The sequence below is a fragment of the Suillus fuscotomentosus genome, assembly GCF_016647785.1.
Source record: "Suillus fuscotomentosus strain FC203 chromosome Unknown F5891scaffold_2, whole genome shotgun sequence".
NCBI lineage: Eukaryota > Fungi > Basidiomycota > Agaricomycetes > Boletales > Suillaceae > Suillus > Suillus fuscotomentosus.
In genome coordinates this window covers 591,066-601,973 of record NW_024539514.1, presented here as the reverse complement: position 1 = coordinate 601,973, position 10,908 = coordinate 591,066, and the positions used below count along the sequence as shown (strand labels likewise).

General features: G+C 48.9%; 4 protein-coding genes across 4 annotated transcripts; 1 reads left to right on the top strand and 3 right to left on the bottom strand.

The window, feature by feature from the left end:
* Positions 1 to 732, bottom strand: F5891DRAFT_939256 (uncharacterized protein; the record flags this gene model as incomplete). The annotated part of the gene is made up of 3 exons (XM_041374218.1): positions 1 to 245; positions 295 to 355; positions 412 to 732. 3 exons carry the CDS (start codon positions 730 to 732, stop codon positions 1 to 3), a joined length of 627 nt encoding a protein of 208 aa, XP_041233248.1.
* Positions 733 to 905: 173 nt separating this feature from the next.
* Positions 906 to 2,677, top strand: F5891DRAFT_208948 (2-nitropropane dioxygenase). Its single transcript, XM_041370907.1, has 6 exons — positions 906 to 996; positions 1,085 to 1,164; positions 1,218 to 1,319; positions 1,375 to 1,716; positions 1,776 to 2,257; positions 2,318 to 2,677. Exons 2-6 carry the CDS (start codon positions 1,128 to 1,130, stop codon positions 2,387 to 2,389), a joined length of 1,035 nt encoding a protein of 344 aa, XP_041233247.1. The 5' UTR covers positions 906 to 996; positions 1,085 to 1,127; the 3' UTR covers positions 2,390 to 2,677.
* F5891DRAFT_996446 (carbamoyl-phosphate synthase L chain, ATP binding domain-containing protein) lies at positions 2,467 to 7,736 on the bottom strand. The gene is made up of 26 exons (XM_041378377.1): positions 7,382 to 7,736; positions 7,227 to 7,325; positions 7,057 to 7,169; positions 6,885 to 7,009; positions 6,731 to 6,826; positions 6,238 to 6,675; positions 5,934 to 6,181; positions 5,765 to 5,875; positions 5,645 to 5,713; positions 5,102 to 5,581; positions 4,970 to 5,052; positions 4,837 to 4,922; positions 4,780 to 4,784; positions 4,521 to 4,726; positions 4,331 to 4,467; positions 4,057 to 4,277; positions 3,964 to 4,003; positions 3,878 to 3,912; positions 3,809 to 3,826; positions 3,433 to 3,759; positions 3,328 to 3,374; positions 3,115 to 3,274; positions 2,895 to 3,057; positions 2,820 to 2,836; positions 2,705 to 2,765; positions 2,467 to 2,650 (listed from the first exon to the last, which is right to left on the bottom strand). The coding sequence occupies exons 1-26, from the start codon at positions 7,544 to 7,546 to the stop codon at positions 2,604 to 2,606; spliced, it is 3,597 nt and encodes a 1,198-aa protein (XP_041233246.1). The 5' UTR covers positions 7,547 to 7,736; the 3' UTR covers positions 2,467 to 2,603.
* F5891DRAFT_996443 (uncharacterized protein) lies at positions 7,728 to 10,020 on the bottom strand. Its single transcript, XM_041378376.1, has 10 exons — positions 9,949 to 10,020; positions 9,524 to 9,894; positions 9,411 to 9,466; positions 9,162 to 9,359; positions 9,044 to 9,100; positions 8,924 to 8,992; positions 8,687 to 8,866; positions 8,480 to 8,625; positions 8,302 to 8,418; positions 7,728 to 8,242 (listed from the first exon to the last, which is right to left on the bottom strand). The coding sequence occupies exons 2-10, from the start codon at positions 9,624 to 9,626 to the stop codon at positions 8,044 to 8,046; spliced, it is 1,125 nt and encodes a 374-aa protein (XP_041233245.1). The 5' UTR covers positions 9,627 to 9,894; positions 9,949 to 10,020; the 3' UTR covers positions 7,728 to 8,043.
* Positions 10,021 to 10,908: the final 888 nt, after the last annotated feature.

Below are 10,908 nucleotides of genomic sequence, written 5' to 3'. Positions count from 1 at the left end.
TCAAACAACAACGAGCAGCAATGGCTTTACTGGGGAGGTGGTTGGAAGCTGCAAATAAATTGAAATTAGCAATGCACTAAAATAAAATAAAGCATAATACCCAGGGGGAGGGGGTCCACCAAAGCCTGGCGGAGGGGGGAATGATCCACCTGGAGGGAAGCCAGGAGGACGGAAGCCAGGAGGGGCACCTGGCATGCCTGGTGGGGCAAAGGGAATCGGAGCGCGACCCACTGGAGGCATACCCACTAAACACATAATAAGCGGCATATTTTCGTCGTATATCAATCAACATACTAGGAGGCATCATTCCCATTCCTCGACCGGCAGGCATTCCACGACCAGGACCAACAGGCAGCTGAATACAACACACACATAAGATTCTAACCGAAAAATTAGCAGACCATGACGTACCGCATTCTTTTTATCCTCGTCTACAACTGGCGGAGGCCCCTCGACGCTTAAGCTGACGACCGTCTCCCCTCGCAAAATCACGAGACCCAAGGTGCGCTTCATCTCCTGCTCAGCAGGTGCCTCGCTTTCTCCGGCTTTTTTCTTGGGCCGAACGCGTCTGAACTCTTCACAGTCCGCTAGGACAAGGTTCATATGCCTATCGAATGCGAGCATCTGACCTGTCAGCGCGCGTCCGTCATTGATGGTCACTTTGAGCCTCCAATTGATGAGGCCTAGCATTTTTCCTCCTTTGGATTTTGGCGGGGGCTGAGGTACAATCATCAGATAACATACCTGCAAGTTCTGATCAGGACTTACCATGATGGTCGATGGGCTGTAGATGCAGACGATGACAAGAAACGAGATAGAGTTGGCGGGCCACTGTGACAAATAATGCCAAACAAATCAGGTTGACAGCTGTGTTGCGCCGACGATTCAATTGGTACTAGCTCACAGTTTGCATTCCATGCGGTCTCTGTTCATAAGATTGCCAAGCTCACGGTCGAAGCTTGAGGATCACGCTGACAGACTTGTGTTTGAGCATTTGTAAGTCACCGGTCGTTTGTCAGCCTGACCGATCAAAGCGTCGGTAAAGTCGTCCGACAGTGTCTATTCTAACATATAAAATCGCAAGGTATATATGGATATAGCATCTCATTCCTCCGACTGTCGTCGATATGTCAAGAATTCGTAATGATTTTACCGTCCTGATGGGTGTGTTCACCTGTTCCTCATCATGAAATGACACATCTCAGGGCCCTCACAAGACATACCCATTCCTATAGTAGCTGCGCCCATGGCAGGGGCTAGCGGTGGCGCACTGGCAGCTCAGGCATCCGGTGCCGGAGCATTTGGATTTATCGGAGCAGGTGGAGTCCGTCGCACCTTTTACGAACAACTTGCTAAATAGATCATCATCCAAAGGATACTTGACCTCTTCTCGGATTCAGGAGGAGCTATCCTTAGCACGCGCGCGGCTTCTCCTATCCGATGCAGATCCCCTTCCAATCGGCGTCGGATATCTGGCTTGGCAACTGGACAAAGATCCCGCTGGCGTTGGATTGCTCGACGTTTCCCTTTTGAACAGGGTTCAGGCCATCTGGCTCGCCTTCGGGAACAATATAGGTCGATGGGTCGACTACATTCGCTCTTATGATGCGAGCTCCGGACGGGGACACAAAACTCTGATATTTGTACAAGTTTCCTCAGTAAAAGAGGCTCTCATCGCCATCCAAGACTGGAAAGTCGACGTTTTAGTAGCTCAAGGTTTTTCCCCTACCTCCTTAAGCTTGGTTTGAACTTTCCTCTCATGGTCAACGTCGCAGGATCTGAATCTGGTGGCCATGGGTATAGCGCCGCTCCGCCGCTTCTCACGCTGGTGCCCTCTATCTTGGCAGTGTTGCCCAAAGAGGGCCCGCCACTTCTAGCAGCCGGAGGATTGTCAACGGGTGGCCATGTTGCTTCTTTGCTTACGCTTGGAGTCTCTGGCGCGGTGCTCGGCACGAGATTCTTGATGACAGAAGAGAGTTTCTATAATGAGGTGCAGAAGAACATACTCGTTAAGGCCAGTGGCAATGCCACGGTGCGTACGACGGCATTTGATCACGCCAGAGGAACTCTGGAATGGCCGGAAGGCGTTGACGGTCGTGCCATTTATAACAAGACAGTGAAAGACGTAGAAGACGGCGTCGACATCAAAATAGTTCGAGAGAATTTCAATAGGGCAACACAGGATAAGGATCCTGATCGAATCTTGGTTTGGGCGGGAACTGGAGTTGACCTGGTCACAGAAATTCAGACTGCGCAGGTCAGTTTGACTCGCTAAACTGCAACGTGCCGGGCTGTCAGTTGATTCTTGTTTGTATAGGATGTTGTTCGGGAGCTGCATGCTGATATGATGAAACATTTAAGTTTTGTGTCGACACTTATTGCCACCTAATGACAAACACGTTGGTTCCCGTGAACGTTTTCTTTCCTATTCGGACAATTTGTTTCGTCTGCTGCGCGTCCCTGTGGTACTCTTAACGTTTGGAAACATAATTGTCAGGAACGCCATTGATTCCCTCGGTAATAGTGTGATATGCGTTCCATGGACTATGATACAACTAATCGTGACAACAGTTCGCGTACATATGCTCCAGAAGATCCTTGCTTTAGTGGACGATTTCCACTGTCAAGTCGCCCTGATTGATGGAGTCACCTATACAGATTTGTTAGACTAACTCCGCGCTCCGGAAAAACGAATGAGGCTTGCCTTCATTGACGACCACGCGTTTAATATGTCCAGAAACAGGTGCAGTAACAGCAGACTCCATCTGTGGTGAACCAAGCGTCAGCAGGTCGTCATCTTCAAAGCATTTCACACATACCTTCATCGCACTCAGTACTGGACAAAAAAAAAGCTCACGTCAGATAGAACATCAAAGAACGCCGATCATCCTTACCGCAGAGAGGGTCGCCCTTCTTAATCTCGTGGCCCTCCTTCACTCTGACCTCAACTACGACACCTGACATGGGTGCACCCACTGATCCAGGGTCAGAAGTCGCCTTCTCCCGCGAGACTGTTTCTACTGCGGAATTCTTGTCCTCGACAGACACAGCCCGAACCTGCGGCACAGGGGAAATGTCAGCAAAATCTTCGCATGTCATACTATTGTTATCGACCTCGCCGTTAACTTCGAACCAGACGTCACGTTGGGCACGTCCTTCCACAACAGGCCCAACGGCCATCAGGCGGATAATCAGAGTCTTTCCTTTTTCGATCGAGATGTGCATCTCCTCTCCAGTAGCCGGTCGCCCCAAGAAGTACCGCGTGGGAAGAACGCTGGGGTAAGGATAAGTCCATCTTTGAACATCACACGGCATCATGAGGTTTACCTGAGATCTCCGTATTTCTCAAGGAAACCCTGGTATTCTTCGAAGACCTGACGGAGTTAACATGACTTCAGAATATGCATCGCGGGAGTGCAAGGCACGACATACTTTGGGGTACATGACATATGAGGTAACATCTGCATCCGTGATATGCTTGCCAAATTTGCTGCGGAGCTCTGACTTGATCTTCTTGAAGTCCAAGGGTTGCATAGTCGCACCAGGACGCCCATCGATTCTTGGCTTGTTTCTGATGATATTCGAACGAAGTGGCTCAGGGAAACCTCCCACAGGTTGTCCAAGATAACCCTGGAAGAACTCAACAACAGAAGAGGGGAAGTCAAGCTGGTCTGCACGTTGAATAACATCCTGTTTGGAAAACGAGTTTGACGTCATCCATTGCGCGAAATCGCCAACTACTTTGGACGAGGGCGTAACCTAATAGTTCTGTTAAAATTTGCACGGAGTTAAACAGGTAATCGCATGCCTTGATGATATTGCCACACTGAAGGGAATGATTCAGATGGAGTGGGAAATGACGCGCAGACAAACTTACCAGTTCGTTGGCCTCGATGTATTTCTGCTTGATTTCTGGGATTCGAAGGTCAGAAAACGTAAGTTACTGGTAAAGAAGACACTCACGGGTCCACTGTGTGCCGAGGCCCAATTGTGACGCTTGGAACTATAGGGTCGATCAGCCACCGAATCTAAATACATTCCGAACACCACGCTCACCATGAGATTCGTATATTGACCTCCTGGCATTTCGTGATCAAAGACACTTGAATCCGAGGCCCGGACATTGGCTTCGAAGCAACTGTAGAGCATGCGAACCTGGCTCCAGTACAAGTTTAGCGCTTGGATGTCGGCGTAGCGGATGCCCGTCCCTAATCGCGTTTGCTCAAGGGCCATGCATACGGCTCCCATTGAGGGCTGCGATGTCAGACCAGACATACCTATCGGAATTGTTGAACATCTGGCTCGTCATTTGCAGATGTCAGCAACTTACTATCAATGGCAACATCAACGACATCAGCACCAGCCGCGGCGGCCGCGAGCATGCTAGCTGTTGCGATTCCAGCCGTGTCATGGGAGTGAACGTGGATTGGAATGTCAGGGTACTTCTCCCTGATCGCGCCGATAAGCCTACAAATGTGTTAGTGTTTGCAAGTCAGACAAAAAAGTGTTGGTTGATGTACAATTTCGCAGCTTCAGGCTTCAACAAACCAGCCATGTCCTTGACACCAAGGATGTGGATTCCCTCTTCCACTAGCTGGTCAATGAAGTCAAGGTAGTATTTTAATGTGTATTTGGTCTCCTTCGGGCTTGCAACGTCACCGCTGTAGCAGACAACAGCCTCAACGACACCTCCTGCCTTTTTGGCGGCATCGATACCGAGCCTCATCTAAAATGAAAGTGAGTACAAGTCTCATGAGAATTTGGTTCACTTCGTCTTACGTTCTCTATGGGAATCCGTCAGCATTCAAGACTATGCGGTAAAGGTATCACTCTCACCAAAGTAGTTCAGTGAGTCGAACACTCGGAAGATATCAAGACCATTCTCAACCGCCTTTTTCGAGAAGTCATAGATCGCATTGTCGCTATGCGAAATCAGCCGGACATTAGGCGGGAATGAGAAAGCACGCACGGGTAGCTTGTGTATCCGACACCGTTGGCTCCACGAACGAGAGCCTGGAAGGGAATGTTGGGTACCAGCTTACGCAGGGTACGCTATTTAAACGTCAGTGCAAGCTCTTCCAACACACCACAAATCGCGTACCAGACGTTCCCAAGGATCTTCATACAAGAAGCGCATGGCGACATCGAAGGTGGCGCCACCCCACATCTCCAAACTGAATGCGTTTGAGAGAGCATAACTGGTCTCAGTGGCGATGTTGACCATGTCGATTGTCCTAAGGCGAGTAGCGAGCAACGATTGATGGGCATCACGCCAAGTGGTGTCCATGATGAGCGTTCCAGGGTATTCGCGGACGGCCTTCGCGAAAGCTTCGGGTCCTTTCTCAACGATAATGTTGCGCCATCCAACCTCACAAGGGAATGTAGTGTCAAGGGGTGTGCCATCCGGACCGTCACGGCTCTCAAATTTGGGAACGACGACCTCATCCTTAAGGCCTGGCTCGCCGGTCTGACCTTTGATGGAACTTCCATTGACTGCAAGGTCACCAAGGTATGCAAGGAGTTTCTGTGCACGGTTCTGGCTCTGCACCAGCTTGAAGAGCTCAGGGGTGTCATCGATGAACTGATGTAATACAAATGTTCAAAGGTGTGTCTTATGGTCCTTGCATCTGAATAATGGACTTACAGTAGTCCATGTCTTGCCACCAATGAAGACATCGTGGGTGAGGAGACGGAACAAGAAGGGAATGTTTGTCTATCGGCATTGTCAGACACATTTCCATATGAACACTAAAAGGTAAATTACCTTGACACCGCGAATACGGAACTCGACCAAGGCACGCAACATCTTTCTGCGGGCAACTTCGTAGGTTGTGCCACTTACAGTGCATTTCACCAACAGACTGTCATAATGGGGCTGTCGGGGGAAATAGATTCAGAATGACTCCGAACGTAGGATACGATTGGATACATACCGTGATCTGTGCACCTGCAAAGCCAGAGGACGCGTCGAGACGAACACCATTTCCACCAGCACTGCGGTACACCTCGATTTTACCAGTATCGGGCTGGAAACCAATAGCCGCATCCTCCGTAGTAACACGGCACTGGATCGCAAACCCGCGACGAGTGATGGCCTCCTGAGTCAGACCAAGCTGAGGTAGGGTAGCACCAGCAGCAATTTGGATCTGGGCCGCAACAATGTCGATACCCGTAATCTCCTCTGCATTCCGAGTAAGTGATGCTAGAGACACACTAATTCATATCTGGAAATCGTACCAGTGATGGTGTGTTCGACTTGAATACGGGGATTAATCTCAATGAAGTAGTGCCTTCCCATCTGATCGACAAGGAACTCCGCGGTTCCAGCATTCCTGTATCCGACACTCTTCGCGAGCTTAATCGCGTCCGACAAAATGGCCTGACGCACTTCCTCGGGGAGGTGGGTTGCCGGTGCGACCTCGACAACTTTTTGGTGACGTCTCTGGACGGAACAATCACGCTCAAACAAATGAATCGTATTGCCAACACCATCGGCAAGAATTTGGACTTCGATGTGACGTGGGCGCTCAAGGAAGCGCTCGATAAAGACAGTACCATCTCCGAATGCTGATTTAGCTTCGGATACGGCACGCTGGAACGCGTCTTTGAAGTCCGATTGCTCGCGAACAACACGCATTCCGCGGCCGCCACCACCCATAGCAGCCTTAATAATAACTACATGCGGCAAAATGGCATCAGAAGGAAAGCGAAAAGGAGAACATCGACGGACCTGGGAAACCGTATTCTTTGATGAATGCATCGCCATCCGTGTACGAGTCAACCGGGCCAGGTGTTCCGGGAACAACTGGAACACCGACCTTCATAGCTTTATGGACAAATTCAGTTAGCATATACGAATCGATTCTCGACGCACTATCACCCACCAAGTGTACGCGCTTTTGTCTTGTCGCCAAGACCATCGATAACCTCGGGCGATGGTCCGACAAATGCAATCCCGGCCTGCTCGACTTTGCGAGCGAATGTAGCATTTTCTGATAAGAAACCGTACCTAGACAACCATCAGCCAAATATAGTGGAGATATTCAGGGAGCATACCCGGGGTGAATCATATCAACCCCATGTTCAAGAGCGATGCGGATGATATCTTCTTGGGCAAGGTATGCTCCAACGGGAGTCAACCCCCTGCCGACTTGATATGCTTCATCGGCCTGATTGGTATCTGATGAGCGACATTCGATAGATTAGATATCGTATCGTTCAAATACCTTCTGGCGATGAGCCGAGAGACGATCCTCAAACGAGTAGATCGCGACGGTGTGCATAGCGAGCTCATGAGCGGTACGAAAGACTCGGATAGCGATTTCCTGTAAATGAAAGATCTAAGCGACAGAAGATGCTAGATCGACAGATCAAAGCGCACACCACGATTAGCGACGAGAATCTTGGTGAGAGGACCACTATGACCAGCGGATTTCCTTCTCATAGTTTGAATAGAGTGCACTGGCGTGCCGGGGGCGCTGGGCGTCCCCACGAACGTATGTGCCAACCTCGGGGGGTGGAGCGGTGACTGAGTCGAAGCAGCCATGATGATGGTCACTGGTTGAAAGTGAAATGAATGCTAAAGCAAAGTGGTGGATATTTAAGAGCTTGGGCGAGTCAGGGATGGGTGGGATGGTAGAGACGATACAAAGCTGTTCAAACCCCAGGGATTTTGATTATCACCAGTTTCACTCGGGCGCTTAGCCTAAAGCATCTATCGGACCATATGAAATCAGGAGAGGCCGTAATCATGCCATAATTCGCAGTGATCCGTCCGCATCCCCCACAGCATCATGTATCTTTGTTTCGCTAGCACACATTTATCTCAGACCAACGTAGTACGTACGGACTTAAAGTGGCTTATACTACCCCACGTTCCGACTCTTAACTCCATCACTGCGGCCTGTCATCAAGTTGGCATTTATTCGACAGCTCGCAAAAAACCGCACTAATATGAGCCCTGACGTACGTGACTCCATCGACCGGCACTCCGTCTAAATTCTGGGGATATACAGAAACATGATGAAGGCACTTGCCGACGGTCTACCTGTTCGACAGGGGTATAATAGTGGTTGCTTGAGGCCGGCTCTCCATCTTCTTCTGGTTGTTCTTCGCTATCGCATATACAATCCCTGCAAAGAACCCCATTCCGATCGCCGACACCGATCCTACTGTTACTACATCACCAAAGAAGAGCATACCTGAAGCCGCAACAGGGAGTTTGTTGAGGGCTCCGACCATACTATAGTCGTCATTATTAGCTGCAGTATTCTGAGAGTACTGAAAGCCCTGTATCCATACCTATAGGTGGTACTACTCGTAGTGCGCACACACCATGCCGTAGAATATGAGATTCCAACTGCCGCAGCACCCGAAAATGCGATAGCGGACAAAAGAACGTTGCGTGTCTCGAGTGGGCTGGATCAGGCAAGCGTCAGTAACTATTTTTGTGATCTCGCTGGGTGATTGAGCGACGTACAAATTTCTAACCAGGTTCTCTGAGCCCCAATCCTCCACAACAATGGAAAACACAACCAAGACGGGAATTGATAACAAGTTATTATAGAACATCGAATCCCAATCAGAAAAGCCAGTGACTTTTATGCGCTTGCGCATCAGAAGAACCTAGGCAACGCGGTCAACATTCAGCTCAGGGACATCACCAGGGCATGGGAGGGAGTCTTACGTAGGCAGCGCTCATCAGACAATTCACAAACATCCATACGTACCCCGCATTCAGTCTAGAAACCATGTTTGACATCATGTCTAAACCAATTCCCATGGCGGCACTCGCTGGTGGAATGTTCGCGGTCCCATCTATGGCATTACTGACATCCGTCAACGCAGCCAATATAGAAGATAATACCTGTCATAAAATCAGCCCATGAACCCTATCTATTCGAATAATTACGAGGCCACTCACCATAAAAATGAAGGCGACCATTGTAAGTGCTGTAATTCGTCCGCCGAACCAGAGGACTTCCCCGTATGCCTAGTTCTTCGTTAGCCTCAATATGCTCGCGGCTAAGAATAATAACCGCACAATGAGTATAATCGTCAGATTCTTGAAAATGGTATAAACGGGTATACTGAGGTATTGCTGCGGTGAGGCTGTTAGCGCATGACGTACAACATCAAGAGTCTTATTCGGCAGTACTCACCAGACTTTTTGAGCCGGTATAGATTACACTGACCAGCAGACAGCTGATGGGATACCACGCCTTGGCATCTTGCATGTCGAAATCGCGAAAGGATATTATACCCGACTTCTTAGCTGCAATCACGCACGCAACACAGACTATACTCTGCATTGATAGCAGCAGAAAAGTCATGTTAAATTGACTCCCGGACACTACAAACTAAATCACGCTATCAGAAACCGAACACAATAAGAGGACGTTGTCTATGACCTTGTTCACGACTGTCATCATGATGGATGCTACACAGTAGCATACTACAGAAGGAACTATACACCACCGCACGAATGAGCAACCATTAAACACAAAGCATAGCATTAACTCACTAGCGGAGCTAGCATCTTCAGCATCTTTCTGGCTGCCGGTGGCTAAATTGCGCCGCAACTCTGCCAAATCTTGATCCTCTGAAGATTCCTTTGAGCTTCCCATGTACACCTGAAGCCGAGTAGAGAGCTAAAAATGGAGTTTGTACTAGAACCTAGTAAGTAAGTGGTCAGAGCCAGGGAACGAGGGGACAATGAAAGAATCGTAAGATGTCCAGAATAAAATGTTCTTTGCAGCTTGTGCAGCAGGCGAATTTCATCCTGCTATTACGTAATCCTTGGCGCATCCCAACTCGGAGCTCCGACTTCGCTAGATTCACAAAACGAACGTTCTTTCAGTCGAACATAGTATGTAATAACACCGTCACAGTGGTCTGATGGCATTCAATTGGATGACATACGAGTTGCGGACAGATTATACCACCTACCTCCTCGAAGGGCATGGCATGCTCGGATGCAGTCCTCATCGCGTGAATGGCAGTCAACGCAGGAGACAATCTCTCGTGAGAAACATAATCGAAATTGGTTGAGACACTAAGCTTAAGGCCTGGCCCAGGCAGTCAAACATATCGATATCCATACTATGGTCATGATGGTACTGCTCCATTCTCCATGTTGGCCATTGCCAGTAGAGATCTTGTCGGAGTCTGCACCACAACCCGAACCATCACCTGTTCTTCGATGCATTCAATCTATCCTGGGAAGTCGAGACCTCCCGAGCCAATACAGTAAATTGTGGAACGCGCTCGACAACTACGGCTTCAAGTTTTCAAGAAAAATCCAATCCTTTAAAGGGGTCTTAATAACAAAACATGTTCGAATGTCAGCCTGAACTTAAGTACCCATTCTATTGACTATTTGTGTGCTGGCTTCTCTGGCTCGGCAATAAGTTTGGCGGCGACGGACATCGTATACAAGACAGATCACAGATCAGGCCTCAGGCGCGAAGGCAAATATTTGCACCCAGACCACCGGATCCTCCCCCAATGAAAATACACGGGAGATAGGAGGTGGAGCCCTACAAACGCCAAACCAGGCAAACCTTAACCAAAGCGGCATCACGCGCAAAAAGAAAAAATCAAGAGCAAATATTCATATTGCAACTCTAAACATTAAAGGGCGCGCATCCCAACATCTGGGACATAGTAATATATCTAAATGGCCGGTGATACAACACATAATGAGAGAGAGGAAGATCGGAATACTATGCCTACAAGAAACTCACCTGAACGAAGAACACGAGACCCAAATAGAAACCCTATTCTCGCGAAGAATGAGAATGATAAACTCGAAAGACCCTACCCACCCAGGAACCTCAGCAGGAGTCGCTTTCGTAATAAATAGAGGACTCACAAATGTTGACAATGCTGAAACTTTCGAGCTCATCC

Bases quoted from the DNA above. Each gene is read 5' to 3' on its own strand.
- F5891DRAFT_208948 (XM_041370907.1), top strand. From the start codon at position 1,128: ATGTCAAGAATTCGTAATGATTTTACCGTCCTGATGG. The intron at 1,717-1,775 runs GTTTTTCCCCTA...TCAACGTCGCAG, and splicing joins CGACGTTTTAGTAGCTCAAG to GATCTGAATCTGGTGGCCAT. The intron at 2,258-2,317 runs GTCAGTTTGACT...TTGTTTGTATAG, and splicing joins CAGAAATTCAGACTGCGCAG to GATGTTGTTCGGGAGCTGCA.
- F5891DRAFT_996446 (XM_041378377.1), bottom strand. From the start codon at position 7,546: ATGGCTGCTTCGACTCAGTCACCGCTCCACCCCCCGAGGTTGGCACAT. The intron at 3,275-3,327 runs GTAAACCTCATG...TCCTTACCCCAG, and splicing joins GAGAAATACGGAGATCTCAG to CGTTCTTCCCACGCGGTACT. The intron at 3,058-3,114 runs GTCGATAACAAT...CCTGTGCCGCAG, and splicing joins GGTTCGAAGTTAACGGCGAG to GTTCGGGCTGTGTCTGTCGA.
- F5891DRAFT_996443 (XM_041378376.1), bottom strand. From the start codon at position 9,626: ATGGGAAGCTCAAAGGAATCTTCAGAGGATCAAGATTTGGCAGAGTTG. The intron at 9,360-9,410 runs GTCATAGACAAC...AGCGTGATTTAG, and splicing joins TGATGACAGTCGTGAACAAG to TTTGTAGTGTCCGGGAGTCA. The intron at 8,867-8,923 runs GTGAGTGGCCTC...ATTTTATGACAG, and splicing joins TGGTCGCCTTCATTTTTATG to GTATTATCTTCTATATTGGC.